Genomic DNA, 27928 nt, shown 5'->3' with positions numbered 1-27928 from the left:
GTACAGCGAGAGAGAGAGAGAGAGTCAATGCGCTCGCGCAGCTGAGAGCTGCAAACAATGACGTCACTGGCACTGTCAATCCTATCAACTTAAACAAGATATTATTTTCTCAGCTTGTTTGAAGCATTTTTTTTCTGCTTGTAAATTAATATTACTCAGCTAGCAACATACAAAATGTGTGCCAAACATGTCCTTGTACATGCTCAGTGTAGAAGTTCAAGAGAAATACCATATTGGAGAGGCACATATGTATATAAAAGTAATATCAAAAGAATAAAATAATGATTGCTAGCTCAAATTAATCAAAATCAAAATATAAAGTGTTTAAATTGTTATTCAAATGATTACATTTTTGATTGTTATTAATAAACTCTTTGTGAGAACATTTGCAATTCATATCAGCTAAACAGGGGGCGTTAAGTTGAAGATAAAAGCAGCTTCGCATTCTTTTTTATTATTTGAAATTATATACAAATTATTTGAATTATTTTTAATGGGTATATATACATATATATCATGCTGAACATTTTAAGTTTATTTAAGATGCGATGTTTTTCTGTATCTTATTTACAATTTTAAAATTTAGTAACATAATTTTTGCTGAAAAGTCTTAAACATGTACAAAATTCAACAAAAGTATTTAAATATATATATTTTTTCACGAATAAGTTATTAAGTCGATAGTATCGTAATCTTTCATCGTACCAGTGACTTTAGTTTCGCATTCTTTAGTTTTTTCGATAGTATATAATGTGCAATCTGTGAAAAATTCAAAAATTATTATTATACTTTCAGATGAAAAATCCATTTGAAAAGAACAAACCCCAAAAATAAAGATCAATCCAGAAATATTGAATATGTTCTTTTGATAATGCCCAACATACCCAAATAGGCAAAATAACTTAAATACACTTGATAATGCATCTATAATGGAATTTATTATTATATACCGTATTTATTTACATGTTGCGCAACTTACTGAAAAAATTAACAAATCTACAGATTGGCCAAAGTAATATAAATTCCACCATATATGGGGGTTGTTGTAGCCAGAACAGTAAAATAATTACTCCCTGCATAATACTTATACAAAATATAACGTATGTTGTCTGAAAATTATGTTAATACTTAATACATATTGACATTACATTCATTTATAGAACTTACCAGTGAAATTAAACTTATTGACTGACTTAAGCAAGCATAAAGCCCACAGAAAAATATCCAGATAATGAATAGACCTACCGGCCCCATTAAGGGCGTTAAGATGTCAAATTTGTCCGATTCAAAGAAAGTGGCAAAAAAGAGCGCAAAGAGACCCTGCTCAAAATGGGCAATAGTTAAAGCCATGGATTTAAGTCACATAACACTTACCAACCACACAATACTAAGTATGATCCATGCTGCATCCAAAAAGTTGCGCCCCATTCTTATTTAGAGTTTGTTAATTCCGTTTCCGACTTCTCGTTCTCCGAATTTCGGAATTTTTAATATTTTAATCTGATTTTCTTTGAAGTTTCAATTGTAATGTTACCAGGTGCCTGCTAAGCGGCCAACAGCTGGAATTCTTTTTCATGGGCTTCTCTTTTGGCCACAATCAAAATACAAATTTTACCGCTTTTCAACTTCTGTTTGCAAACCGAATAATTTGCAATTAATATAAATTTGTTTAACTATTTGACAGCGTGAATTACGATTTCAAGTAAGTTCCGATTTCTTTTTGAAGTTTGTTGATATAATTGATATTACTTGAGAGTTGAGAGGAACAGATTGTCACTACCAGAAAGAGATTTATTATGTTTTGGTGTTTTTAAGATTTATTTAAAATAGTTTACTTTTAAAGCTTTAAGTATGTTCAAAAAACCATAGTCAAACCTATCGAATTTTTCACAACAAGCGTATCATTAAAGTGTAAAATCAAATACGATGCTCTTCTCTCTTCGTAGCCGGCCTTGGACGTGGATGCAATCTTTAATACTTCTGTTGTAATTTTGGGAGACTATGCTTGGGCGATCCATTCCAGCTGGCTGACGAGCGCGTCGTCATGGGAGCATGATTGCGCTTGGTTATTTACCCCTACGTCTCTAATTGATTTGAAGAGCTTTCGAGCTATGGCACAGTGGAACACAGTGCAATGTACAGTAGCTAAAAATGAAATGAAATCAATTCAATTGATATATTTGTACATAATTATATTCGACTTTAGTTGTATATTTTAGGCATTCGATTGATTTGCTTGGCAAGTGAACACATCGCGCTCGGTGCGGTTAAAAGTTGCATAATTAAGTAGGTACATTGGTGACACTTATAAATGAGGTATTACGAATATAATTCGACTGATTTAGTTACTGCTAAACATATAGTACTCGCTAATAGTTATAGCGGCGCCTCTGATTCGTATAGTGTATGGCAAGTATGATGGCCAGAGAGAGTATTATCAGCTGAAAGAAGACAAATTGTTAATGCAATTGATGGCTGCATGCCAACATGCTGTGGGCCACTCACATCGAATCCCAGCAGGCCCCATTCGCAGTATCGCGATGTGATGGCCTCATCAGCGAAGGCCGCCTCCACTTTGGTCAGACAACCTTCTGGATAGACATTCAATGGATTCAGGCAGTTGTTGCCCTTGCAACAGCTCGAGGGCACCGTATTATTCCTATGATCAATGGCCATATAATCGCCGGGTCCATAGCGACCGCAGCAGGAGTACTAAACAAACGAGTTAACTAAATTTAGATAAAACAGTACAGAACTTGAACTTCAGCACTCACCGTCTTCTGTATCAGATCCATGCTGCCAGGCTTGGTCAGCTCCATTTGCCAGTTATCTTCTACCGTTTGCACCGCATACTTCATGAACACATCGCGGCTATTGAAGTAGATGAAGACGGCTATCAAGACCAGCAGCACCAGCAGCAGCGTCACATACTAAAATGTTCAGTACCCTTTAGATCTCTGTCTTTAGATTGTTTCGATTTCTGTAGGGATACATACCGTCCAGAGCATACGAGCCGATTCCCGAATGGCGCCAAAGCAGCCAAACATCGATATCACCAGTATAATGCCGCCCAGCACCATTATCCCGACTGCATACTTCTGCGGCATGGCACCCCAGCCAAGGATCCCAAACACTACAACCAATATGCCAAGTATCTGTTAACATAAACAATGTTCATTGAATAAAATTGAGCTTGATTCATCATTCAAATCGGGGCGTTTAGCCACACGCCCCCAAAATATTTCGCTGAGTTAGGAGTTAACTGTGATAATTTTCTTATTTTGTCAATTTCTTTATATTTTTACATAAATTTGCGTAGGAACCAATTCAAGTGTTGGAAATCAATGTGGGTATGAAGTCACCTACAAGATTTGTTTTACTTTTTTAGGAAAGCCAAGTGTAAAAAATATAAGAGCTCGATATTCAGAATGTACAAAACATAATATTAATTTAAATATATGTCCTAATGTATGTATGTGTGAAAGTATATTTGCATATCTAAATATATTTTAATCTTCAGCACTTTGGTATGCAAGCGTTTCCTCTTGATTTTCGTATCTTAAGTACGTTAGAAAATGTTAAATTAATCTCAAATACTAAAGCTGATGTCATAAAATATTGGAACACATGTACATGAGTAATAACTTTAATGGGCAATTCGTTGTTTAATAACCTACAAATGTTTAACGGCTTTCAGCACCAGGTGTTGACATTGGTGTCTTGCCTGGTTTCTAATCCGGTTTCTATTTTGATGTTTCTTTTTTCATTTTTAATTATTATACTAAATCTGAAGGCATGACGTCGTCGTCGCTGGCTGCTTGCTAACAAAGAAGCTTTCCAAGCGGCTCAAGGAATGCAAAAACCGACAGACAACAGACACAGTAAAACATCTATGTCCATGTATACTCACAGAGCTAGAAAAAAACGCATGTGTATGTGTATTTCGGTCTAGCAATTATAGTCGTGAACTAAGCGGGCTTGTACAAGATGATATCATCTAGCTAGAACTACGAAAGTTTCGTTCGACTTACATACATAAGTAGAACATATTTGCACATATTGTATGTTAAATGCGTATGTAAAATGCAATACTCAGTTCTAAAACTTCCAATTACCATATGCTTAATTTCATAATTATATTTGGAAATTCTCACAACTTACCGCCCATAATGCATTGAAGAGAAATAATGTGTATTTAATGGTGCCAGTGGCGCAGCCCATTGTTGCAAATAATCAAATTTGTGGAATTAATTGTAAACAAGCAAATGTTGTTGATGGCCAACACGTGCAACAATTTGTACCAACAAAAACGAATTATATGTATAAATAAAGTAATGTGTACTCGTTTTTGGATATTTTGAATATAAAACTAGACGAGAACTGCTAGCGGACACGGTCACGAACGAACTAAAAACTGAAACTGAAACTGAGGCCGAAGCTGGCGGCAAAGTAGCTCGCACACAACACCACAGAGACGCAGAGGCACAGCACCACTGAGCACCACAGCGCAAACAAAAAAAAAAGCCAGTAAACAAACAAGAAAAGCAAAAGCACAAAAAGCCAAAATCAAAAGTCAATGTATGTATGCATATATGTACAAGTGTGTGTGTGTGTGTGTGTGCGTGTGTTTATATACCAAAGCCCCAGCGATGTCGGAAGCCAAACAAACAAATAAACAAACAGCCGGGCGGTCTGACCCAGCCGGAGAGCTGAAAGACTGAGCGGGCAACGAGCTCTAAAGTGGTGTACTCTCGAAGTAGGTCTATGACAGACCGTCTGCGTTCTGAGCGGCGCTAGCTCCCAAATGTTAGCGAGAGAGAACGAGAGAGAGAGAGAGAGAGAGAGGGAGATAGATAGATAGAGAGTCGCTATGTTGATCATTAGACTCTAGAAACTAATGCGCTGTGATTATTGAACATATTGCGTCACTGATTGAAGTATATACAAACATAGACACATACATACGAGTAGCGGAGTAGCGGCGAATGGGTTAAATGAACAGAATGACGCCAGCTCAGTCAATGAGTTTACAATGATTATAATAATAATGATTAAAAGTGTGCAGCTACTGGATTTGCGTGACTTCATCAAACAGTTTATTTGTAAGTGTCTAAAAACATATTGTTGAAACATAATCAAATTAATTTCGAATTTACAAAAATTGTATATAGATTAATGGATTTTAATAATGATATGTGTATCTTCGGCGTTCCTTGCGGAATCGATGCACCAAATAGAAAGTGCAGAAGCACAACAGGGCCTGCAAAAGAAGAGCTTAATAAATATCCGAATGTTAATAAGATAAATATATTTACGAAAACGCACCGTAACAGCAACCGAGCCCCATTTACTATTGTTGACATAGTTAAAGTTTATCAAGAACTCATCGGCAGCAGCTTTCACACAACCCGTGGTATAGTAGGGTAGATTGGTTTTCCCATCAGCATAACAACTGTCCGGTAGCGTTTCACGTCCTATGCTCGCATAGTCATCGGGACCATTACGACCACAGCACGTGTACTTTTCCAATAAAAAAGCAAAGAAATTACAATTTTGAAACTGAATTCAATATCTTCAACTTCATTCCAATTACCGTTCGTTGTATCTTATCCATTGCGCCCGGATTGACCATCTCTTGATTCCAGTTGGCATCGACATCATCGACCGCAAAGCGTTTTATGTAATCCATATCAAATTTTTTTCCAAACAATCCCAGTAATTGCACAACGAGTAATGTCAACAGAAGGAACCCATACTATACGGTGATTATGTTTGTACACAAGTTGAAAGTCGAGATGCAAGGTTTGATTATCAAGTTCACTCACCGTTGTGGTCAGACAAACACTCTCCTGGCAGATGCCACAGCAGCCGATAATGGACGATGCAAACAGTACCCCACCGATCACATACAGATAGATAATGTACGCAGTAGGTGCTTGATGCAGACCCAGCGTAGCTAGACCTATTATCAACAGGCCAAAAAGCTGCGAATTATGAGAATTTACAATTTTAATTTCGTTATTGTTTCAGATTTAAATTCGCAGATATTGAAAATTAATATGTATGACACAATCGCAGCTGCCATAAAAAAATATAATATAAATTTCAATATGGAATATTGTTTTAATGGAAAGAAAATAGCTCAAGCATATGTGTTTTTATGTCATTTATTATCTATATTTGAATATTTATTTATTTATTATTTGAATATGTATATATTATTCACAGTATGATTGACTGAAACATGTTTGAAGATTTTTCACTCACAGACGAAATGCGTTTTCGTTTTCATGGATATACCAAATGCATACATATACATGTGTTTATATCTATTTAGGTATATATATTGTATGTAACATATACATAGAAATATTAGCGATAAACCGGCTATAATTTGATAATTCTGACACACTCAAATACTTGCACAGAGTAATATAACTGGAATGTGTATACATACATCATACATACACAACTCATCAATAGATACGAGCAGATGTATAGATACAAATGAACATATATACATATTCAATACCTTGTCATTCTGTCTGGCAGATTTAAATACAAATCATCTCTATTTTGATTGTGCTGCAAAAACTTACCGCATAGACTGTGTTGAGAACGTTGAGGAAACACTTAAAACAACCGGATGTACAGCCCATTTTGACTTCGAGAATCCCAACCGCTCAATTGAATATTATATATATAGCAGAACCGAACGGATCGGCATCAACTGTCCGAATGATGCCAGCCGCTAAGCAAATTGTCTTAAAAGCGATATTTATATATATACCAATTCTCTTTGAATTTTGGGCAGTGTTGTCGAGCTGCTGGAATTGGAATTGAATTTAAATTTTTCCCACTCAGTGTGCTAAATGATAAGTATTTGTTTGCTATTTATGAATGTATTTTATTTAAAATCCACAAATGAACTAATTTCTATTTGATCGATTAATTTGGCATTGCCATGGCTCGAAGTACACTTTAGCTAACTAAATTTCAATAATAATGTGCAGGGTCTGATTTAATCATCATTAATGGGTGCCTCGTCATCCTTGATCTTCGACAATTTGCGCGCCTTGCCCATAAGGAAAGCAAAGAGCAGGCTTAAGAGCTGTAAATATAGATTCAATGAGTATCAAATCAAATTTCAAATGCTTATCGCGACGCACCTGGAGTGTGATTATGACAATGGTTGAGTAATAATTAATTTCAGCCTGAAATTGCAGATTTGATGTAGCCTTTACAGAGCAACCCTCCTCATGGATATGCGAGACGACTGTGCAATCAAAAGCATAGCAGCAGCTGGCCGGCAAGGCGCCGTTCTCCTTTGCCAGATAGTCCTGTGGCCCCTCAAGACCGCAGCACCGGAAGAGGCTGTGTATTGGTTGCATGGTATCATTATTATGCGACTTCTCCTCAAACAAACGCTTAATGCGCTCCTCGAACTGCAGCAGCAGCTGACTCTTCAAGTTCGAGAAGGTGAAGAAATAGGTGGCCAGTACAGCAATTACCAAAATGCTACCGATTATATACTGCAAAGTGTGTTAAATATGAAATGATGACCAGGGTTTAATCGTGTTAGATACTTACATAAATGGAAAACTTGTAGGACTCCTTAAGAGCCACATAAACACCCAGAAAAGCGACAGAAAAAACTAAAAGGCCACAAAGGGCAGCCGCATAGCCGCCGTAAATTGAAGACGCTGAGCCCCATGTGACAACTCCACACGAAAAGAACAAGATGTTAAATGCCTGTTATTGAGGAAAAGTTACCATTAATAAATATTTAACAAAGATAAATAAATGGTAAATTTAAAACTAAACTAAAAGATAAAATAAATAACGTATTGTAGTCGTAGTGTTTTCTAATATTTCATCCAATTGCCAACTAAATAGTACACTAATTTATACACATAATTAATGAAATTAGCAAATTATTTCCGCAACCAACACTTAAACCGCATCCTATCTGATAGGGAGTGCCACTGAATTTAAGGTTGAGCTTAATAAGTTTCAGGCCGAGCAATTAATCGAGTTTCATATTTGAAATCATTTCTAATTTAATCATCTCAATGTGTTATGCTGACAAAAATAGCTTGGTATTTATAATTATGGGAACGCAAAGCTGTAGGTAAAAAGCAGACGTATAATATCCCTTAAAAATGCAAATATTTTATTCTATTACGTATACCACATGTATGGCAAATGAGGGCAAAAGTAAACATTCCAATTTTTAATAGGAATTGATTGCCATGTGCTGACAGCTGCTCATAGTATTGATAGCTTCAATTTAAACACATTCACGATAATATCGATTTTTTCCGTACACTGCAATCCGTTATGCGGAAATAACATTTGGCTACGCTCCGTCTGCCTCTGATCAATAGACGAAACGACCTTCGAGGCATTTGCTTGCCTGTGGTCAATGACTTGCCTGGAACTTACCGCAATTAGAATGCAGGTTGTAAACAGCGCATATTTCCAGGGTGTTATGGCAAATGACTTTTCCATGTTGCAAGCAAAGAACCTAAGACAACAAGAACAAAACACAGAGTTAGCCGCAGCCCAAAATAAACCCATTGGAAAATATTTTCACACTTACGACTGATTTTCACTAGCTGCTAGTTCAATAAAGCCGTTCAGCAATTATGCTCCGACTGCGACTGCGACAATGGCAGTGAACCCAATGTTTATGCTGCTTCGTTGTGGAGCATTGTTGACGCGCCTCCAACTAAGCCAAGTTCGGAAATGCGAGCGTCACTTACGAGTATGGCCCGAACGCTGGCAGTCGACTGACGGCTGACACGGTTTCAGCTTCAGTTTTAGTCGTTGAAAAGCCACCACCGTTTGTGGCGTTTGGCGCACGCGTATTACCTACAAGTATACAGGGTGCCACATTTGAGCACATTTAATTGAACAATTTAAAGTATTTTTAGTTGGAGATTGACCGCTTTTAGAAAACAATTACACATCTCATTAATTTAAAACACCAAGCAAGCGTTGTAGAGAGATAAAAGATTAGTTAACCAGCCATAAAATAACGTACATGAAAATATATATAATATCTATCTATATTTATGCTTACTTTCAAGATAATTTACAAACAACACTCAAATTTAGTAGAGAAATTAAGCAATTAGATACTAATTATTGATAGTTGTTATACTTTAATACCGAAGGTGTCATAGTATATTGGTTTTGTGCAATATCCGTCATGCTGTCTGTCCGTAATAATAATAATAATAATAACTCTCCTAAGAGATCGATAAAAAATTTGATGGCCACGCCCACTCCGCCTCCCTAAACCGATACACCTGTTAGGGTAAATCGTTAAGACCATATTTCGCACACAATTTGAAAGCTAGAGTCATCAAATTTGAAAGCTATATTGATAGTAGAAGCCTTCAAAAATCCGGGAAACAAATTTTTCAATCACCCCACTCCCTCTTAGCATGATAAAAGGCTATATCTCCCATCATTTAAGAGCTAAAGTTACCAAACTTGGACGGAAGATTACTGGGAACCTTCTATTATCATTTTTTCGACAATTCCCTCCCCCAACATTTTCAAAATTTCATATCTCCCGTAATTTAAGAGCTACGGTTACCAAACTTCGACGAAACGTTACAAACTTGGCAAACTTTGAAAGAATTTCTTGGCTTGACCCACCCTGTTCTTTGCCACTTGTTATCTACTGGACTAACTTATGGTATCAAAGTATTTCGCAGTCGGTTCTCTCTTGTTAGTAATATGGTTACATTAATTATACTCGTACACATTCGAAATCTAAACAAGAGGATTGGTTCAACTGTAGCACATATAAATTTAGAACAATTATTCCTATTTATTCACTTTGAAAAATACGAATAGCAAACTCTACTGTAAACATAAATCATTTTTAACATATTCGGATGATGAATACAGAAGGAATGTAAGAAATTAATGAAGGATATCTCTTCATCGAGCTCACTATTTTAGAATATTTCAGTCTTTTGTTACATTATGTTTATGTTATTGTTATATTCGCCTCTTAACAATCAAATGGACAAGTCGAGCTCTGTAATCATTTGGCTAATATCATTATTATGCCTGCTAAATATGAGTTTCGCGCAAGTAAGTATTTTGTGTATTTAAAAAATGTACCTTAAAAAAAATTCTAACTAGGGCATCTTTCTGAAATTCACAAACATTACCTGTGAGAGCAAGGATATTAATACTTCATCGGTGGAGTACTGTTATATCAGGCAAATGGACCATCAAAAAAACTATTTCAGTTTACGTTATAATTTGCTCAAACCTATAACAAATAATGTTTCTGTAAGTATATGAACGTAACTAAAGTTGAACTAAACTATAATTGGAAACTGCAGTTCCATTTTCAATTAATGATCAGAAGCAATGGCTGGAAGCCATTTATGTATGGCATTGACTTGGAAATGTGCCGATTTTGGAAATCACGCTATAATGCATTTGGTAAACTGCTTTTTACCCTTGTAGATGGCCATACCAATTTGAATCACACTTGCCCTTATATGGTAAGCCCAGAGATCTAATACTTATGCCTATATAATGCATAATACAAATACAATTTCTTAGAATGAAAAGTATTTGGCTATTGATAAGATATTGAATACGGATATATCGAAGAAATTGCCAACAATGCCCATAGGAAAAGGACATTACGCAGTTTATTCAAGCTGGTCATGGAATAATATGAGTCACGTCGAGACGAAAATTTATCTAGAACTTGTGAGTGATCAGATTTGTAACCTTAACAATGTTTATATTTTAATACATACATAAACATACTTTCAGAGTTAAGCTGGCAATGTACTAGAACTAAGCGGTCTATGCAATTAAAAACACATTGCAATTCAATTTGAATAAATTTTAACTTTAATTATTCCAGAAACTCTCTAAAAATATAATTAACGTGGAACCCAATTAATGTTACGTGTAATAGGAGTCATATTAGATTGTGAAGAGTGTTTCAGTAAACTCAGAATTAGCTTGGCAAGTCATTTACATGATCAACCGATTTCAAAAAGTTGATTTTCAAAACTTTCCCAATATCTTAAAATATAAATAAATTAATTGCTTTGATTATGAATATGAATCCATAGTTTATCTTACTTATCGTTTTCATATCCTGCAATTTGCATAATGATCGGATGATACATTGATAAACAGGGTTGTGAGAGCTTTAATTGTTTCATTATGGAAAATTATTTGGTCATTTTTATTGAAAAATGAAGCAATTATATATAAATTACTATAGACTTTAAAATTGTTAGGCTATAATTATTGCCAAAACGCAAAATTGGGAGTATTAAAGTGGAAAGGGGCAATTTTCTTTTCGAAAAGAGCCTAATTTTTTATTAGTATAGTAACGAAGTACATCAGAATCTTAAATTAAATTAAGACTTATATCCTTTCCTTATTATATTAATGTTAATAGCGATTGGATAATTAATACAAAAGGCTTCTTTGAAAGTAATTTGAATAGTTTGAAACATACAAAAAAAAGGGTATTTGATAGTCCAGCAGTCCTCTTCTATTTTAAGTAGTTATTAACTAGCTTGAGCGAATGATAATATGAGCAGAAAATGGAAATTGATAATACATACGCATTTACCTAAAAGCAATCGAATGGACAAGTCGAACTCTCAATTCTTTTGGCTAATACTATCGTGTATATGCCTGATGAATATCAACTATACGCATGTAAGTGATTTATGAAGTGATTTATAAATTAAACTGACTCTTCAATAACGATTTTAGGGCCTTTTTCTCAAATTTACAAATGTTACCTGTGAGACCCAGAATAAAAGTATGTCAAATGTGGACTACTGTTACGTAAGGCAGGTGGACCACTTGAAAAACTATATAAGTGCGCGTTATTGGTTGCACACCATTTTGGATAAAAACCTGTTTGTAAGTATTTCACCTTTTTTTATTATATGGGCTCGACAAAGTCTAAACTCTATCTGCAGTTCCAAAGCAGATTCATGATTAACAGGAATGGCTGGAGATCATTCATGTACTCTGCTAACATTGAATTATGTCGTTTTTTTAACTCACGCTATAATGCTGTTGCCAAATTGATAATTGGCTTTATAGACGGTCACATGAACGTCAATCACAGCTGCCCCTACGTAAGATAATAATCATATGCTATGCCAACATAATTTTTAATAAATTTATATTTTTAGAGTGAACATTTTCTTAGCATAGACAAGGTAATGAACACGGATGTATCAAAGAAACTCAGTGGCTTTCCGCTGGCCAACGGATTTTATGCCCTTTTTACAAAAGTTATCTTTAAAAATATCACTATCTACGGAACGAATATTTATTTTCAAGTTATTAGTAATTAGCGAGTTGAAAATATAGTAAAAAATGTGGCTTTAATAATGATACATTTTAAATATTAATGTATATTATTATTAAATAATACTTAAGCCTTAGTATTAAAACGTATTCACATCCAAACGGCATTATTTCGACGACCTTGATTCTTTAAGCCCGTTAACAGCAGCCAGCCCAAAAATGCGCCAATAGCCTGTAAAAATGCAAAGCTTAACTATGCTTTCAGAAACTCTAAGTGGGCACACACTTACCTCGCCCAGAATGAGCAGCCAACAGACAATCTTGAAAACCAGTAGCCTATCATCCAGATACTCCACAAACTGTGACTTGCAGCCCACTTTGTAAATGTTGGAACGATCGACGCATTTCAGTTCGACGCAACAACTCTTGGGCACAGCATGATCAATGACCGCATAATCCTCGGAACCATTGACGCCGCAGCAGTGCAACCAAGACTCGTAGTATTCCAAGGCGCCTGTTTCATTGCGTTCAGCATCCCACAGCTTCTCGAATCCCTCATTAATGCTGCCCGAGATGCCGTCCTGGGTCCCATGAGACACCATGCTGAGGAACATCAGTTGTGTGAGTATCAGCAGCACCACAGCAATCACATACTAAAGTGATACGAATGCAGTTATGTACAGAGATTAGAGTATTTAAGTTCAATAGAGTAAGACATACGATAAGCAGACGTTTGGGCGATTCGTGTATGGCAGCCAGGCAGCCAAAGACGGAGAGTATTATTATGACAACGCCCAGGCCAATGATTAAGCCGCCAACTACATTTTCGCCAATGCTCACTGAAGTAACATATGCTCTACAATAAACAAATAATTGAAATTTAAATGTATATGTTTATGAGTATAGAAATTGACATACAGAAAGAAAATGCCAAAACCAATCAGCAGCAAACCGAGCACCTGTAAATAATAGAAGCAGGCTGGCATTAGAGATGCATTTTCAAACGCAGCAAAACTATACATTTACACACCGTATACACAAAGTTCAGCAGCAGCAGCAGATGCTTCACTGTAGTCTCCGACAGGCCCATTTTGTTGTTGCTACTTTTGCTGTTGCAATTAAATCTAAAGCTGAGAAGCTGGCGAGACTGCGGCAGCTGTCGCACTGACTAACGTAGCTGTCTGGTTGACTATTGTTGGTTGGCTATTTAAATCAGCGAAAATGAGCAGAATGCATTAAGTAGGTATTACGTATAAGGCAATAGCCAGTTTTGGGAAAGGCGCGCTCGAGAATACGTCAGTTGTAGATAGATCTATGTATCCGACGGATACGCCAATTCTGCTCGCTGACCGATGCCTTTCAGTGGCGTGAATCAACTAAAACTTTGTGTGTGTTTTTGTTTTTGAAAACGCGAGTAGTACTACTACACCATATACCACATACTTACATATATATATATATATATGCATATATTCTACACAAATGTTTCCACTCATCCATTGATCTATGTATAACAGCGAGCAGCTCGAGAAAATCGTCGCCCACATTGCTGCTCTTATTGGGAAAGGCGAAGGCGCTTCTCCGTGTACAACCAACTGTGTGTATTATGTGTGTGTGTGTGTGTATGTGTGTGTGTGTGTGTGTAGGTGTGTGTGCATGTGTGTGCTTGCGTCTCTATGTTTTTTCAATTTTATCGCTTGGCTTGCTCGTTGATGCTTGTTATTCTTGCTGCTTCCATCCGAGTCGAATCCTACTCATTTTTACGTTCAGATATTTTGCTGTATTTATTATATTTATCTGGCAGTCAACAAGAAATTAGTCAATAGCAACAGGTTTTATTATACAAATTTGTTGTTATTTTTTTTTTTTTTAATGACGTGGGAGTTGGAGAGTTGCGTAGCAACGTTTTTTTTTTTTTTTATTCGATGCGCTGGCATTGATATTTTAATCAATGAATGGAGATAGGAAATTTTTTTTTATTTAAATAGCTGTACTAAATTACAAATCACAATGGCACAAAAAACTAACTAAGCATAATAATAATACGGGTAAATAACCAATAGTTACAACTAATTATAGAAACGCACGCGATCTCGATGATTCCGTATGCTATCCACCAAATAACAGGTACACACAGAGCCAACAAACTGCAGGTAAAAGAGTTTTTACATAACAAATTAATTATGTGGATTACGACAAGTATTATGAGTGTATTGCTTACCTCAGTTAATATTATAAGCCAGGTGATTGTGTGAAAGTTGGCCGACTTTTTGCTGACATATTGCTTAAATTGGCTCTCACAACCATCCATAAAGAGATTTGAGGGTTTCGTGCAATCGAGCTCAAAACAGCAACTGGCAGGAATTTCCCGCTCTAACAAAATGTAGTCCTCAGCACTGTTGCGACCGCAGCAATGCAGCTATATATGTTTTCGATACGGACATAAGATTTAAGTCATCTCTTAATCAAAAACAATTCCAAAAGACCTTACCCACTCCTCGTATACGCTGAGTGTGCTATTGATACTGCGTTTTGGATCCCACAGTTCATCGAATCCCTGTTTTAAACTGTTTGGTAAGGCGTCCCTACTGGCCGCAAAGCTAATGCTAAACATAATAAATTGTATGACCAATAACAGCAACAACAATACTGCGTACTTTTAAGAAAAAAAAAGCGAATTAAGAAATATACATTTCATTTGGATAAGCCTACTCACACTTATCAGCATCTTTTTGCACTCCTTAGCCAAGGCCACAGTACCAAATATGCTGGCTAAAACGATGACAATGCCCAGCAGAATACAGAGTATGGCAGCCAACTTCTCGCCATGATCAACGGCATTTCGCTGCTCGGCGATGCTGTTCAGCAACCAGGTGCCATACCAGATGAGCAGACAGCCGTTGAGCTATGTGGGGAATGGGTAATGGATTTAGTTGGGAATTCTTTAGTCAATGTCACACAGAAACAACAGATTGTAAAATCAGATCAGATTTATTTTTGGGTGCTCAGCTCATTTCGCATTGGATGTTCCGATTTCAGATTTCGCTTGAGATATACAAATTTGAAGTTGATTGCTATTTTACAATCTAGAAAACAGCAAAATTATGTGTGTTTTTTTTTAAAGTTACCACTTAAAAATGATCGATAAAGCATAAATGCTTAATACTGTGAAGTACAAGCTGGCCTGAAAAATTCAACCAAGCGATTTCGATACTTAGTTACTTTGAGACACACAAAAAAACGATTGGTTTTAGTTTTCAAAATTCAGAACAGCTCTCTGATTGTAGAACTTACAGCATAAATCAAATTGATGACACACAAAATGTATCGCAGCAGGCGTGTGGTGCAATACATTTTCAGTTCGACGCAATTGCTAACGAGACATGACACACAGCGAATAGTGTTCACTAATAATTAGTTTCGTTTAACGTTGCACGCACAAAAACTACACGAAAAATAAACAACTCTAGGCAAAATACGAATTTCTCAAAACACTTATTGTTGTGCGTCGCACCTTGAGCATCGGCAATGGTCACACGGCAAATACTCGGCATCGACTCATAATCTGATTTTGTTTGGCCCCATCTTGCGACGTCGCTGCCAGTTGAACGATTAACCCACAGTTCTTGTCGCCAGTCGCCAGCCGCCAGTCGGCAATGCAATAGCCAAAAAATATACAAAAACCCACTGAGTATTGTCATATATATCTATATACACATAAAGTCAATATCAAAGAAAACTCATCACAAAGCACACAAACGATGAAAATTAGCGTAAGGCGCCCACGCGATGGATATACACACAGACACACTGATATACAGCTACAGAGTCAGATTCAGATAGATACATATACATATATAGATATGCATGCAGATGCCTCAAACGCGACGATGATGGGCAACTGACTAACGGAAACTGCGGGCTGCCAGCACGGGGGCCCAACTGTTTGGTCAGAAACAATGATGTCAACAAACCAAAATTGATCTAAGAACTGTATTTTCTGGCTAATTAGCATTGAAATTGCCCTTCAATGCAGCGGGTGGTCAGCGGCCGAGCATATAAATATTAAGCTTAGCCGATCATCGAAATTTGCATACCCTGTACCCTATGTAGTAAACAAAATGGGGTCGCTATACTCTATACAGAGAAAAGCTTAAACTGATTTAAGGAAAACCAATAGACAAACAATCTGATTTGTATGATTTAGTAGGTATTTATTTTAATTAATACAAAATCTACATAATTGATTTATTGCTTTAAATGTTACAAATTGCATGTTTACTTATTGTAGGCACTGTGCAGTGCTAAATGTGAAAATAAAGGAAAAACATTTGTGAAAATCTTATACGAATAAATACATGCATATAAATATTGTGCGAAGTATGTATATATTTTGTGTATATAAATATATCGAAATCGGCTTGAACACTACTTTTGGCACCTGTTGTTGAGCTGTGAAACGGAATTGGATGTTTTATAATTTTATTTTGTTTTTCATTCTGGCTGAACATGAGGTAGACTAACAATCGCCGCAATACATAGACTGGAAATTCGATTGCTTAGTTTAGTGTTTGTAAGTAGTATTTGCACAGTATTGAGAATTCTTTGGCCTTGAGTATGCGCATTATGAAGTGTGCTGTAAATTTACAAATTATTTCGAAAAGTATTTGGAGCGTCTCCAGCGATTAACAATACTATTGGCCAGCACATAAGCCAGAAGTGCGCAAATGATCTGTAAATAAAAATGGAATATTATAGAATAAGTTGACTAAAATATTAAATGCAATCTAAACACACCTCGACGCCGACAAGAACGATCGCAAATATATTGAATGCTGTCCAGCGTTCGGCAATGTAATCCAAAAACTTCTGGCGACAACCCTCCATATTCATTTTGCTCGTATCGCTGTTGTAGCAGCTGTTTGGGGGCAGCAGATAGTCCTTGTAACTGACATTGCCACAACAATCGAGCTAAGCGGACATATACAGAAAATTAATATATATTTGAAATTGCTATTTGAATCATTACTTACCCAACGTTCTATGCTCGCTATTTGGCTAACATTTCCAGGCCTAATTGGCACGGGCTGATCACGCCACAGCTGATCGAATGTCTTGTCCACATTGATGAGCAGCGATGTTTGGAATATCCAAAAGAAGCCCACTGTCAACACTTGTAGTACGATCAAAACAACCACAACTGCCACAAACTATTTGTTTAAAACATATAAAAATGTATATGATATGCTGTTAATCAATAAGTACTAATTTTAGCCTAAAAGGCTAACTTACCGATTTGGACATGCGACTACTTTCACGTGCAGCGCCCAGGAGCCCGAACAAGGAGACCAGCACAATGACGATGCCAAAGGCTAGAATGACGAAAGCAGCCGTTTCGAAATGCTCGAATTTGAAAAAAATGTGAACGGCAAGTGCAACAACAATCAGGCCAAAGATCTGCAAATAGTGTGTGGAAAGTTATCTATTAGTTTGAATCAGTTGATGTATAAGAGATAAGTATAATAGATCGGCTTTATTGATATATGTCAGTATTATTACTTGAATTAACCAAAACTTTGCTTTCCATTGCGATTTTGTAATATGCAAATTGAACAACCACGCTGTTTATTACTCATACGGAGCGTGCACACTCTCATAAAATACTTTGTTACTACTCAGTCTTGGCACAAATAACAAGTTAACCTCTATACATCTATACATTACACATTAAAATCATTCGTTTTCAAACTCGAATTGCATTTTTTTTTTTAGTTTTACCCCTCTCAATTTTGCCTGCACAATTAGCTCAGCTGTGTGAGAAATGCATTTTCAATTTTAACAATGAGTCATTTGGTTCGAGAAAATTTCACACAAGTCAACGAATGTAAACAGTTTTCGAATTTGGCACTTGGCACACTTGGCAAATGTTTTGTGTATATTGTATGTATATTTGAACTATCGACGATCGGCACATACGCTAAAAATGCTTGAGTGCGCAATAATTATTTATACAGTATTTAGCTTTCATACATGCTTTTGCTGAATGTTTACAATCGTCAACACAATTGTGAATAATATTACAATTGTAAAAAAACCAGTTAGGAGACTAACTCAAACATCATGTTGACACTTCGGGCTAGAGATGAGCAAGTTTTAGTTTCTAGTAGCCTGAAAGTGGTTAAAAAGGCGATAAGGAAGTTGAGAAAAGTATGGAACAGGCAGAAGGAGGTGTCTCCTTCTTGATCAGGATCAACAGTCTGTCGATATAATACTGTATACCACGCGCAGATCAAACTTATTTTATTTTATTTTATTGATAATAATTCCCGTTTCCCCATTATCGATACTTATCGATTATCGATAGCAATTAAATTTATTTATTATATTTTTAAAGGAATTAGTTTCCAACAGTTCACATTATATTAAAATCGGATAAGAAACACCAACGCATTCTGATACTGTTTCTCCCAGTCGAACTCTCCCAAATAGAGCTTTCCAACTTGTTTCAATTACACTATTACTAATATTTAGTTGAGTTTTCGTGCAGATATTCGCCATTGATTTTTAAGCAAGTCGTGTTTGAGTCGTGCTTCTTCGTGCCATAAATGAAAAGAAGCCAAGCGTCTAGCTTTATTTGGTTCTGTGACAAACTTCCGCTGAATGATTAGTTTCTGGATGTCACGTTAAGTGACAATGGCTTTCAGATTTGCCATAGCCTTAGTCCGCAACGAGGTAATTATGACAAATTTTGTGTGATTTATCATGTTGAGTTAATCTTATTGTATACATTTGTTATTAAACATTTTTTGGGTTTGTCTAGCGCAAACGCATTTGACATATACTGTAATTTGTTGCCATAACTGGTTGCGATGTCTTCATAAATACATGTTTTTATCTTTGTCGAGCTGTGCCTTTTAAGGCTCAATGGTGTAATTGAATTAAGGTCGTCAATTCATAAAATGTTCGATAATATTTGTTGCCTCTGTCTCTCTCTCTGTTTGTACCTCTCTCTCTCTCTCTCTCTCTCTCTTTCTAGTATTACTATTATGCAAATTATCCAATAGCTTAGTACAGACAATTTTAATTGCTGGCTGCCTAACGAACCGCATTTTAATGAATGCCACAACTAAATATGGCCAAGAAAAATATTGATAGACATCAAATGTGAATGGACATTGTATTAAGTAGTCACCAAAGTAATTTGTATGCCACCAACCTACTCGTTGTTTGTAAACAAAGAACTTGATGAGCACCAGAGACAAAGTCATAAATTCAATACTGATAAAGTGTTCACAACTCATCGTAGATAACAACACATGTACATAATTTCATGCTAAGCCTTCTGCTTCATCTGGCATTATGTACACAAACAACGCCATTTAATTATTATTTATTGCACATGGCGCCCAATTGCTAAGGGCCGAACGCCGCTGTCATAATTCTTAAGTGTGAAATGGACTGTCAACCGATCATACAAAATTAGAATCAAAGTGGCAATGGCAATGAATCCATTCGTACATACGTCATGCCTTCCACATGAATTTATTCGCAACTTTCGCATGCCTAAAAGGCCTCAAGTTAATTACTTAACTTAAGTATTGTCTCATTTAATCGTAAACAAACATTAGATCACATCTACTATCTCTCGTAGTTAACACTCGGGGTCTGCGTAATAAAACCGATAAGAGTTGAATTGTCGCACAGCAACAGCAAATTGTTAAATAATAATTCTTATAAACTTTGTATCATATGTACACTGAACTTATTTAACTTATTAGATAAATACTGATGTTAGATACATACATATATATACAAACCAATGTGGGATTATTAGTTAATATTTGTTGTTAGCAAAGCAGCGACTGACTGTATTTGTATAATATAATTTTATTAATTCCGAGAAGCTAGCTAGCTTAATGTTGACTTTAATCTAGATTGTTCACTTTGTGTTGTGCTAATTTGAATTAGTTTGATCGATGGACATTGTGGCGATTGTTGTTTGCATTAATGAACTCAAATTATTTGCTCTAATTTGTCCAGCAGACAAACAATTAAATGCAATTATCAAATAGAGATCGACATAAGTGCGAAAGCAAGGCCAGACAAGTGGCAAATGCTCATTTGCATATTGCAGCTGATAAGCCAAACGGAGCACAGAGGCTGATTAGACTTTGGCGGACTTACCAATAAAATAAAAACGCTCACACACCAAACACTCGCTCAGTGCTCAGTTGGAAATGCGAACAGCATGTGGCCAAAAAAAAAACTAAAAACGGCGTAGAACCGCGTTAAACTAGAATAATTACAAAAGTGTCATTGAGCGAAGAGCGTTTGCTGAGATTTATGTGGGTTTTAACAAAACCCCAGACAACATAAATACAAATACAGAAAAAAAAAAAAATAGTAAAAAACAGAGAGAAAAAGGTTGTGCCCTACCTAAAATGCATGTCGAGCCTATTGGCACAGCTGGCATTTAATTAAAACACGCAGCCGCACCGAATAACGTAATTTTTAAGCGAAAAAACCAACAACAACAACAACAAGATCAACAACTGGAGGGCAGCCCGTCCGTAAATCTAAGCTTACTCGCATGGAACCAATGCGGAAAAGTTACGCATACGCCGCGTGGTGCGCCGTTTCTTTTCGGCATTTCCTTTGGCATTCTTGTGTGGCACACATTTTTGGAATTTTTTTTGTTGGTTTTTCCCCTACAGTTATTGCCGAAAAATATGTATATTTTGAATTTTGCAACGCCAGATCGTCTGAAAATGACATCAACAAATTTTCAGTTTCTGAAACACACAAAACAAAATATAAAAAAAACAACACACGCACAAATTCACCAGCCAAAAGTCAAATATACTAAAAATTCTATGTGGCTAGGAGTAATGACGCGACTCTGTGTGCACACATACACATATTTTGACCGCCTTTTGCTCAGGGCCAAGTTTTGGGGCGTGGGTGACCAAGTTTGTTATTTTTTTTTCATTTCAATTTTATTTTTGCCGCTGAACGCATAAGCAAAAATATTTTTATTTTAAAACAAATACAGTACCAAAAGAAATAAACAATAAATTAAGTGAGTTCAGCATGGGGCAATTTCTAACATGTGGTTTAATATTAGGCATAAAGACAAAACACAATTAAGGCAAACGTCATAATAACAAAAAATATTCTCTTTGTGCAGCGTTGCTTTAAAAAGCATGGACAACTTTTGGAAAGCCACAGTTATGTGAATCAAAGACCATAAGCGCTGGAGGTGAGGGCGTAGAGAATTAGGAGCGTTAGCAACCAATCCCCAGACGAAATTTTTACAATATTTTTGTATCTATAAATTTATTCTATTAGAGTATAAAAGTATATGTATCTGCTTATTATTTGGTAATCGAAGAAACTTTGAATATTTTACTATATATGCATTATAATTCGTTTTTATAGTATTATGTTTCTCCAAGCGTTTCACGATACACGCCCAACTCGATTGAAAACCCACAACTTGTCAGTATCAAGCACATAAAAATTAACTTGAACGTTTTATTCTAAATTTTATGTCTGAAATTCGATAAGCTGCGCCCAGTCTAAGCAAATTAACATAAGAATAGCGCAGCGTATTATTTTAATAGTAAACAGAAAAACCTTCAAATGTAATTGAAACGCCAGCCAAACATTTAGCAATTCAATCAAACTGTAATTCCATCTGCAGTATTAACTTGTATCGACCGTTATCAGATCGTCTGTTTGGGCGCATTAATTACACAACAATAAATATTTATGTGATGAAGTCAAGGCCTATGTTATGTACTTTAAACAGATAAACAATTGCCAACCTTTTCGTAAATTGTTTAAACATCAAAGCAATGTCTGCTGATGAGCTGGGTGGGTGTGAATGAAATTGTGTAATTATAGGAATATAAATTATACAAACAACTCTCGTCAATATATGTAATTAACAGTTATTTAGAAAAGTACACACTTGCACACAATCAGGTCTAAAGTTATGGCCTTCAGCTAGTTAGGTCCAGTAGACACTTTCAAGTTGAGGTTAGTAAACTCGCGGAGTCTAAGCTGTGGCTAATGAAACTTGTCTTTTTTTATGTAATTATGTCTTTTAATGCTATTATAATTATGAGGTTTTATACCATTTACAACACTCTGCGATTTAAGAAGTAATTTGCATATGAAATTAAAAGCCATAACATTTCCGCCAACAAACCAGAACTAATCCCCTTTTGTTAAGCCTACCTCCTCAAGTTTCTGTCAATAAAATTCATAACTATATTATTTGCAAACTTACCACATAGATTATATCCCAGATCAGGGCGAATACTTTCAAAACTTTTGTGGAGCAGGCCATTTTGTTGCTGTGTCTGTTTTTTGTTATTTTACAATTCGCTTTGCCAAAATGCACTCTTCAAATGCTATTTTTATGTATCTTTCTAACACGAGATACTCGAAAGAATTCAGCTTTTTATATTTGATTTTCACTGGTGCACTCAGTTGGCCCGAAGCACTTGGCAACGCGCAAGAAAAACACTTGTTAGAAATTCAAAATATTTATTTCAGCTTTTAACGGTTACTCTGGAAACCAAACCCGTCATGTTCGCGCACGAATCTTAACTGATTTGTTGATAGCGAAAACTTTTAGCGAAAAGCATGGAAACGAAACGGTTGCCGGAACGTTGCTGAACAGAAACAGAAACAGAAACAGAAAAAAATGCGCGCGTGCTTTCGTCATGCATGGGCGTCGTCCCAGAGAGGGGTTCAGTCGTTCGTTCCGTTTCCATCGTTTCCGCTACAGAATTATATATATATATATATATATATGTAGAGTCTACATTGTAGACATACTATTTTAAATAAAAAACTCAAAGCGACAACAACTTTTGTGTTGCCGCTATTTTTATGTGTGTTTTACATACTTTTCAGCGCATACACAACGATTCAACGATCGGTTGACAGAGCGAATGTATGAATTTAGAATATATATAAATATATATGTACATGTAAATGCCGCAAGGCTTGCATCTGATGATTCATTGCGTTTGTATGAAATCAGCCGACGAGAAGTTAACATTGAGCCAGCAATTGACGGTCAAATGATAAACTTATTAATTATAGATTTATTATATTTATTACAAATCAATATTCAAATAAATTCATTTTATTAATTAATTTTCGTATATCTTAAAAATAAGTTTAATTTGAAAATCGTTTGTTTTTGGTGATTATTTATTATAAATAGCAACTCGTTTCATAACAATACTAAATGTATATATGTATGTACATCAAAAGCAATTTACACTGTAATATTTCCCTAGCTTGCAACATTTTCAATAGTGGTTCAAATTTTGAGGTACATTTTTGAAACTTTTAACTTGCTTTCGGTTAACATCATTTAAAAATAGCATAATAATTTAAACACCATATAATAACATATTTGAAGCACATCAATTTCAACAAATGCAAATTCCAGAGTGGACAAAATCCTTAGTAGTATGTTCGACGGCGATCATTGCGAATGCTGTTGCAAAGACCGCAGGACACAAAGCTAAGGATCAACTGCAAAAGAATTATGAAAAGTTAGAAGCTTGCATATGGGAACGATATATACAATATACTATATTGGAAACTTACCTCAACGGCGACAAGGACCCAGCCAATAATATTAAAAATTCCCAACAAATTCTGCCAATAGTTCTCAAACTCCACACGGCAGCCCGTATGGATCAGATTGTCCGCCTTGCTTCTGTCATGATCCCGGAAACAGGTTGCAGGCGGCAGGCGTTCATTAACAATATAATCCTGAGGACTACCGCGCCCACAGCATTGGAACTACAAATGCAAATAGAATTTATAGTGTTGCAAATCTTTGATGTACAAGTTGAGTAAGGACAACTCACCCAGTTCTCATACAATGACATCGCGCCAGGACTGTTCAGCTCCTCCTCCCATGTCGCTTCCAAGGAGTTGGCCAAATTCGAGGCTGCTGTGCTTTCTTTCTGGGCGAGCAAACATAAACCTGCCAGCTGCACAATGATTACCACATACAAAATAGTGATAAACTATGGCACAAAGGTAGATACATCAATTAAGGTATTATGGTTGATGTCATAGTGGGTTAACTACTTACAGACACTGTACAGCAGACATTCTCCCTCCAAGCGGACAGATAGCCCCATAGAAGCATGATAATGGCGGCAGTGCCAAATCCAATATAGAAAACGGATACAATATTGCCAATCTCATTTGTTTCGTAGGACATTATGTAGACGCCAAAGGATATCAGCACCAGTGCCAGCAACTGTAAGCATAAAGAATTGAACAAAAGCTCAATCATAACGAAATTCGAAATAAATAATAAACAGCAAAAAGGCAATTCCAAAACATTGTACTACTTTTATGCCTTTGACCTTACCCAAAACAAAAATGTCGTCCGAGACACTTATATACGTTTGTCTTCTGTGTTTGTTTATGTGTGTGTGTGTGTGTGTGTGTGTGTATGTTATCATATTAATAGCCACTCAAGCTAAGGCTACATAGGCGTCCGACAGACTAGTCTGGCTGGCGTCTGAAAATTCTACAGCAGCAAGAACTAAAAGGAGACGCTAACATAAAAGGTCAGGAAGCGCCGCTAGGCAATACCCTGTACCATATGTAAATGTATATGCAACATACGTTTTTGAAATATGTACAAGAATTCTAGAAGAATTTATTCTCATTTATTTTATTTATTCATAATTTCAAACAGACAAACTAAGGGACAAACATTTCTAAATCAAAAAGTATATGCTACTTATCTTATACATACTTAACTGAATCTAAATTAGTCCTATTGTCAACCGAGTACAGAGTAAGAAAAAATCATGGAAAACATTTAACAAATGCTCATCGGCTCTGTTTGTTTTTTGTATTTTGTTCGATTTCCTGTCATATGAGTAATAAATTCTGATTTGAATTAACACACAAGCAAGGTCTAATACCGACACACAGCTTAGTAAAGATTAGCCCGACGGGCGCTGAAATTTTTAATAAATTATCATTATCAAAAAAAATGCAGAGTAACAATTCTCTTATACCTCGAGCAGATAAAGTTTACTTAATTTTCAAATTAAATTTGATATATGTGCGAATTCTTATTAAATTATACAAATCCAACCAACCATAAAAACCCATTATTAATTGGGACTGAATGTTTTTAGTGTTGAAATACAAGCAGAAGATTTAAACCATATTTTGTAGATATTTATTTGGTGGCCTAAATAACATGTGTATATTCTCAACGTTTGTCTGTAATTAAAAATTTAAAATAAACTATCAATCGAAAAATGTGCACAGAACAATAAACAAAGATGTTAATATTGATTCAGAAAACGCTATTTGACATTGGGGATGTGATAAGGTGTTTTTAACTCTATTGGCGCACCAAGCCAAACCGACAAGACTTGAAATAAATTGAAATTAAGTACATCCTGTCCCATAAAGTTTGTTGACGATCTGGTTTTTTATATACAGCATAGCTGAGATCTCAACTGAAATATCAAGTAAATAAAAAATATACTCGGGGGACCGGCTGAATTACTTAATAAAACGATAGCAATGGTTGGCAAGCCAAGACCTTGGCAAAACTACGTCCAAAATTGCGATAATGAATGTGCCGTGGCGTCATAATCGAATATGTGTATGTATAAGAAAATTGAGTCAAGTGGTCAGTTTATACTTTCGTGTTTAGCAACAATACAATTGAGGCTATTGACATAATTGGCAAACAACAAAACAAACAAACAAAATGGTATTGTCGCCGACAATTGAAGGCAATCAATTAACTTACCGTACAAAGTACTTGCAACGAATAGGCCAAAATCTTGTAAGCCGTTGTGGACGCCATTCTATATCGACAAGTTGGAGTTTCTTTCTCTGACACTGTCTCACTGAAGAATGCTTGAAATTCCTGTGTGTGTGAGCAATGCTGAGCTGCTTGCGCAGTGCTCAAAAAAATAAAAGAAAAACGAGTTTTTTGTTTTGGTTTCACGATGATATTCGAGTCGCTCCGTTGCGTCGCTCTCTTTAACTACTCTTAAGTGAGTGCTCTGCGCTCTTGGCACATTTGATGATGATTCGTATATTTATATGAGATCATGAGGCAATCTTTTGAATACCAGCTTGAATTTTTAATTTGATTTATTTGAAATTTAAATAAATCAATGGCTCATGATGTCAATACTATTTATAAAAAATCACTAGCTTTATTGAGCTCCCACACTTTGCAATTGTGCGTATATATACACCATTAACATATTCCAAAGGTGCGTCTATGCTCAAAATATATATGTATACACAGAGATATTATATCAAGAATATGACGCGACGCTTTCCCAAAACTCTGACACAATTTCGCTCCGCGTCCGATGAATAACTGAGCGTTCGAAACTTTCTGTTTCGACGCGTTGTCAGACAGCCGTTGCCGGCATTCAAGCTCTATTGAGCTTTTCGCTCCTCGTACAAGATTTCGCTCTCGCACATGTCGTCACAAATGTGCACGATAAGAGCATGGGAGTTTGAATTTAATATGAAACGTTACCTTTTTCCGTTTTCACCACCATCACGGACAAAACTTCGCAAAGCTTTCATTGCAAGTAAATACAAAAACAAAAGCTCAGCAACAATCATACTCAGAAATATAATAACGCTTTAATTTTCGAATATTATTTAGACAGTTGGATCTATTTTTGAAGTGACCACGCGTTCACGAAAATAATTTAATACCACATACAAAGAAGAGAATCCGAATACTAATGGAATAAGAGAGCAATGGTAGTAAAAGATGATAATTTTGATATAAATCATACTACCTTTAATAAATCCACAAGTGATGAGCCCATAGGCATCGAATTGGAATGTGTTCTGAAATACGAACCAGATGTCAAAACTGGATGATATCATAATCGCGACGAAAGCAACGAAAATCCATCCCAATACTACGGTTTTCACCTAGGTATATAAAAACATCTCCAAATATATACATATTTATATATATTTTTATATATGTATAAATGTATTTTTAATTGAATATACATTACCTTGACCTTACAGCATACTAATGCTAGTCCATAAATGGCATTGGCCAATTGCGCTACGTACAGTATAACCAACAAAGAATCACTGGAAGCTATAAATAAAAATAAATATATATATTTATATATAGGTTATTAAAAAGATTTAATATCACCTCCTTCTTCGTCAGCGTCATCTTCTTCAGATAGTACTAATGTCATACATACTGCGAAAGAAAGAAAATTATAAGCAACGACTGCCATGAAAATTACTATCAAAAAAAGGCTACACATCCTAACTGTAGAAAGTCACAGTGCAAATGCCGAAATATTTGATTGGAATATACCTGCTCTATTTAATTATAATCGAAAATGTGTAAACAGTATTAATTATAGGAATGTCTGGTCATAATATAATATTATGTCATTAATTTAATTATCATATAATCTCATTGCATTGTCACTTGTGAAAACGAATTTATTAAGGCCAGCTCACACTTGACAAAATATTTATATTTTCGTTAAAAGAAAAACTATTATATTGTCGT

General features: G+C 35.7%; 9 protein-coding genes across 9 annotated transcripts; 1 reads left to right on the top strand and 8 right to left on the bottom strand.

Moving 5' to 3' along the window:
- Positions 1-524: 524 nt before the first annotated feature.
- Positions 525-1637, bottom strand: LOC116805122. The gene is made up of 5 exons (XM_032735467.1): positions 1375-1637; positions 1168-1320; positions 980-1109; positions 824-924; positions 525-759 (listed from the first exon to the last, which is right to left on the bottom strand). Exons 1-5 carry the CDS (start codon positions 1426-1428, stop codon positions 697-699), a joined length of 501 nt encoding a protein of 166 aa, XP_032591358.1. The 5' UTR covers positions 1429-1637; the 3' UTR covers positions 525-696.
- Positions 1638-2195: 558 nt separating this feature from the next.
- LOC6560295 (23 kDa integral membrane protein) lies at positions 2196-4451 on the bottom strand. The gene is made up of 5 exons (XM_001986656.3): positions 4162-4451; positions 2997-3155; positions 2775-2930; positions 2506-2712; positions 2196-2441 (listed from the first exon to the last, which is right to left on the bottom strand). The coding sequence occupies exons 1-5, from the start codon at positions 4219-4221 to the stop codon at positions 2370-2372; spliced, it is 654 nt and encodes a 217-aa protein (XP_001986692.1). The 5' UTR covers positions 4222-4451; the 3' UTR covers positions 2196-2369.
- A 615-nt stretch (positions 4452-5066) lies between these two features.
- LOC6560829 (23 kDa integral membrane protein) lies at positions 5067-6743 on the bottom strand. The gene is made up of 5 exons (XM_001986655.2): positions 6600-6743; positions 5826-5984; positions 5594-5755; positions 5326-5520; positions 5067-5260 (listed from the first exon to the last, which is right to left on the bottom strand). Exons 1-5 carry the CDS (start codon positions 6657-6659, stop codon positions 5183-5185), a joined length of 654 nt encoding a protein of 217 aa, XP_001986691.1. The 5' UTR covers positions 6660-6743; the 3' UTR covers positions 5067-5182.
- Positions 6744-6882: 139 nt separating this feature from the next.
- Positions 6883-8794, bottom strand: LOC6560605 (23 kDa integral membrane protein). The gene is made up of 5 exons (XM_001986654.2): positions 8603-8794; positions 8446-8527; positions 7591-7752; positions 7170-7532; positions 6883-7111 (listed from the first exon to the last, which is right to left on the bottom strand). The coding sequence occupies exons 2-5, from the start codon at positions 8509-8511 to the stop codon at positions 7022-7024; spliced, it is 681 nt and encodes a 226-aa protein (XP_001986690.1). The 5' UTR covers positions 8512-8527; positions 8603-8794; the 3' UTR covers positions 6883-7021.
- A 1292-nt stretch (positions 8795-10086) lies between these two features.
- LOC6560604 lies at positions 10087-10821 on the top strand. The gene is made up of 5 exons (XM_032743570.2): positions 10087-10113; positions 10165-10317; positions 10371-10535; positions 10597-10749; positions 10816-10821. Exons 1-5 carry the CDS (start codon positions 10099-10101, stop codon positions 10819-10821), a joined length of 492 nt encoding a protein of 163 aa, XP_032599461.1. The 5' UTR covers positions 10087-10098.
- Positions 10822-12388: 1567 nt separating this feature from the next.
- On the bottom strand, positions 12389-13705 carry LOC6559937 (23 kDa integral membrane protein). The gene is made up of 5 exons (XM_001986652.2): positions 13361-13705; positions 13249-13289; positions 13051-13186; positions 12621-12983; positions 12389-12562 (listed from the first exon to the last, which is right to left on the bottom strand). The coding sequence occupies exons 1-5, from the start codon at positions 13418-13420 to the stop codon at positions 12482-12484; spliced, it is 681 nt and encodes a 226-aa protein (XP_001986688.1). The 5' UTR covers positions 13421-13705; the 3' UTR covers positions 12389-12481.
- Positions 13706-14286: 581 nt separating this feature from the next.
- Positions 14287-15946, bottom strand: LOC6560804 (protein late bloomer). Its single transcript, XM_001986651.2, has 5 exons — positions 15625-15946; positions 15047-15235; positions 14822-14986; positions 14552-14749; positions 14287-14477 (listed from the first exon to the last, which is right to left on the bottom strand). The coding sequence occupies exons 1-5, from the start codon at positions 15682-15684 to the stop codon at positions 14400-14402; spliced, it is 690 nt and encodes a 229-aa protein (XP_001986687.1). The 5' UTR covers positions 15685-15946; the 3' UTR covers positions 14287-14399.
- A 577-nt stretch (positions 15947-16523) lies between these two features.
- On the bottom strand, positions 16524-22944 carry LOC6559859 (tetraspanin-9). Its single transcript, XM_001986650.2, has 5 exons — positions 22625-22944; positions 17623-17787; positions 17364-17540; positions 17128-17301; positions 16524-17062 (listed from the first exon to the last, which is right to left on the bottom strand). The coding sequence occupies exons 1-5, from the start codon at positions 22682-22684 to the stop codon at positions 16982-16984; spliced, it is 657 nt and encodes a 218-aa protein (XP_001986686.1). The 5' UTR covers positions 22685-22944; the 3' UTR covers positions 16524-16981.
- Positions 22945-23541: 597 nt separating this feature from the next.
- On the bottom strand, positions 23542-26745 carry LOC6559858 (protein late bloomer). Its single transcript, XM_001986649.3, has 5 exons — positions 26159-26745; positions 24461-24631; positions 24231-24392; positions 23965-24162; positions 23542-23889 (listed from the first exon to the last, which is right to left on the bottom strand). Exons 1-5 carry the CDS (start codon positions 26213-26215, stop codon positions 23818-23820), a joined length of 660 nt encoding a protein of 219 aa, XP_001986685.1. The 5' UTR covers positions 26216-26745; the 3' UTR covers positions 23542-23817.
- Between the last annotated feature and the right edge of the window lie 1183 nt (positions 26746-27928).

Source organism: Drosophila grimshawi, unplaced genomic scaffold (assembly GCF_018153295.1).
Source record: "Drosophila grimshawi isolate 15287-2541.00 unplaced genomic scaffold, ASM1815329v1 contig_1367, whole genome shotgun sequence".
In the NCBI taxonomy this organism is placed as follows: Eukaryota; Metazoa; Arthropoda; class Insecta; order Diptera; family Drosophilidae; genus Drosophila; species Drosophila grimshawi.
This window is presented reverse-complemented; position numbering and strand designations above follow the sequence as displayed.

What these genes read in the sequence shown, in the direction of transcription:
- LOC116805122 (XM_032735467.1), bottom strand. Translation starts at nt 1,428, where the DNA reads ATGGGGCGCAACTTTTTGGATGCAGCATGGATCATACTTAGTATTGTG. An exon ending in TACTTAGTATTGTGTGGTTG is followed by an intron (nt 1,321 to 1,374) that starts GTAAGTGTTATG and finishes CATTTTGAGCAG; the next exon opens with GGTCTCTTTGCGCTCTTTTT. An exon ending in CAATAAGTTTAATTTCACTG is followed by an intron (nt 1,110 to 1,167) that starts GTAAGTTCTATA and finishes CATAATTTTCAG; the next exon opens with ACAACATACGTTATATTTTG.
- LOC6560295 (XM_001986656.3), bottom strand. Translation starts at nt 4,221, where the DNA reads ATGGGCTGCGCCACTGGCACCATTAAATACACATTATTTCTCTTCAAT. An exon ending in TGGATCTGATACAGAAGACG is followed by an intron (nt 2,713 to 2,774) that starts GTGAGTGCTGAA and finishes TCGTTTGTTTAG; the next exon opens with TACTCCTGCTGCGGTCGCTA. An exon ending in GGGGCCTGCTGGGATTCGAT is followed by an intron (nt 2,442 to 2,505) that starts GTGAGTGGCCCA and finishes GTCTTCTTTCAG; the next exon opens with CTGATAATACTCTCTCTGGC.
- LOC6560829 (XM_001986655.2), bottom strand. Translation starts at nt 6,659, where the DNA reads ATGGGCTGTACATCCGGTTGTTTTAAGTGTTTCCTCAACGTTCTCAAC. An exon ending in TGGATAAGATACAACGAACG is followed by an intron (nt 5,521 to 5,593) that starts GTAATTGGAATG and finishes TTATTGGAAAAG; the next exon opens with TACACGTGCTGTGGTCGTAA. An exon ending in GGGGCTCGGTTGCTGTTACG is followed by an intron (nt 5,261 to 5,325) that starts GTGCGTTTTCGT and finishes CTTCTTTTGCAG; the next exon opens with GCCCTGTTGTGCTTCTGCAC.
- LOC6560605 (XM_001986654.2), bottom strand. Translation starts at nt 8,511, where the DNA reads ATGGAAAAGTCATTTGCCATAACACCCTGGAAATATGCGCTGTTTACA. An exon ending in CAACCTGCATTCTAATTGCG is followed by an intron (nt 7,753 to 8,445) that starts GTAAGTTCCAGG and finishes CCTCAATAACAG; the next exon opens with GCATTTAACATCTTGTTCTT. An exon ending in TTGTCATAATCACACTCCAG is followed by an intron (nt 7,112 to 7,169) that starts GTGCGTCGCGAT and finishes CTATATTTACAG; the next exon opens with CTCTTAAGCCTGCTCTTTGC.
- LOC6560604 (XM_032743570.2), top strand. An exon ending in CTATAACAAATAATGTTTCT is followed by an intron (nt 10,318 to 10,370) that starts GTAAGTATATGA and finishes TGGAAACTGCAG; the next exon opens with TTCCATTTTCAATTAATGAT. An exon ending in ATCACACTTGCCCTTATATG is followed by an intron (nt 10,536 to 10,596) that starts GTAAGCCCAGAG and finishes ACAATTTCTTAG; the next exon opens with AATGAAAAGTATTTGGCTAT.
- LOC6559937 (XM_001986652.2), bottom strand. Translation starts at nt 13,420, where the DNA reads ATGGGCCTGTCGGAGACTACAGTGAAGCATCTGCTGCTGCTGCTGAAC. An exon ending in TGCTGAACTTTGTGTATACG is followed by an intron (nt 13,290 to 13,360) that starts GTGTGTAAATGT and finishes TATTATTTACAG; the next exon opens with GTGCTCGGTTTGCTGCTGAT. An exon ending in CGCCCAAACGTCTGCTTATC is followed by an intron (nt 12,984 to 13,050) that starts GTATGTCTTACT and finishes GTATCACTTTAG; the next exon opens with TATGTGATTGCTGTGGTGCT.
- LOC6560804 (XM_001986651.2), bottom strand. Translation starts at nt 15,684, where the DNA reads ATGTATTGCACCACACGCCTGCTGCGATACATTTTGTGTGTCATCAAT. An exon ending in TCATCAATTTGATTTATGCT is followed by an intron (nt 15,236 to 15,624) that starts GTAAGTTCTACA and finishes TTCCCCACATAG; the next exon opens with CTCAACGGCTGTCTGCTCAT. An exon ending in GCAAAAAGATGCTGATAAGT is followed by an intron (nt 14,987 to 15,046) that starts GTGAGTAGGCTT and finishes TTTTCTTAAAAG; the next exon opens with TACGCAGTATTGTTGTTGCT.
- LOC6559859 (XM_001986650.2), bottom strand. Translation starts at nt 22,684, where the DNA reads ATGGCCTGCTCCACAAAAGTTTTGAAAGTATTCGCCCTGATCTGGGAT. An exon ending in TCTGGGATATAATCTATGTG is followed by an intron (nt 17,788 to 22,624) that starts GTAAGTTTGCAA and finishes CACTATTTGCAG; the next exon opens with ATCTTTGGCCTGATTGTTGT. An exon ending in GTAGTCGCATGTCCAAATCG is followed by an intron (nt 17,541 to 17,622) that starts GTAAGTTAGCCT and finishes TTAAACAAATAG; the next exon opens with TTTGTGGCAGTTGTGGTTGT.
- LOC6559858 (XM_001986649.3), bottom strand. Translation starts at nt 26,215, where the DNA reads ATGGCGTCCACAACGGCTTACAAGATTTTGGCCTATTCGTTGCAAGTA. An exon ending in ATGTCTGCTGTACAGTGTCT is followed by an intron (nt 24,393 to 24,460) that starts GTAAGTAGTTAA and finishes TTTGTGCCATAG; the next exon opens with TTTATCACTATTTTGTATGT. An exon ending in TGTCATTGTATGAGAACTGG is followed by an intron (nt 24,163 to 24,230) that starts GTGAGTTGTCCT and finishes TTGCATTTGTAG; the next exon opens with TTCCAATGCTGTGGGCGCGG.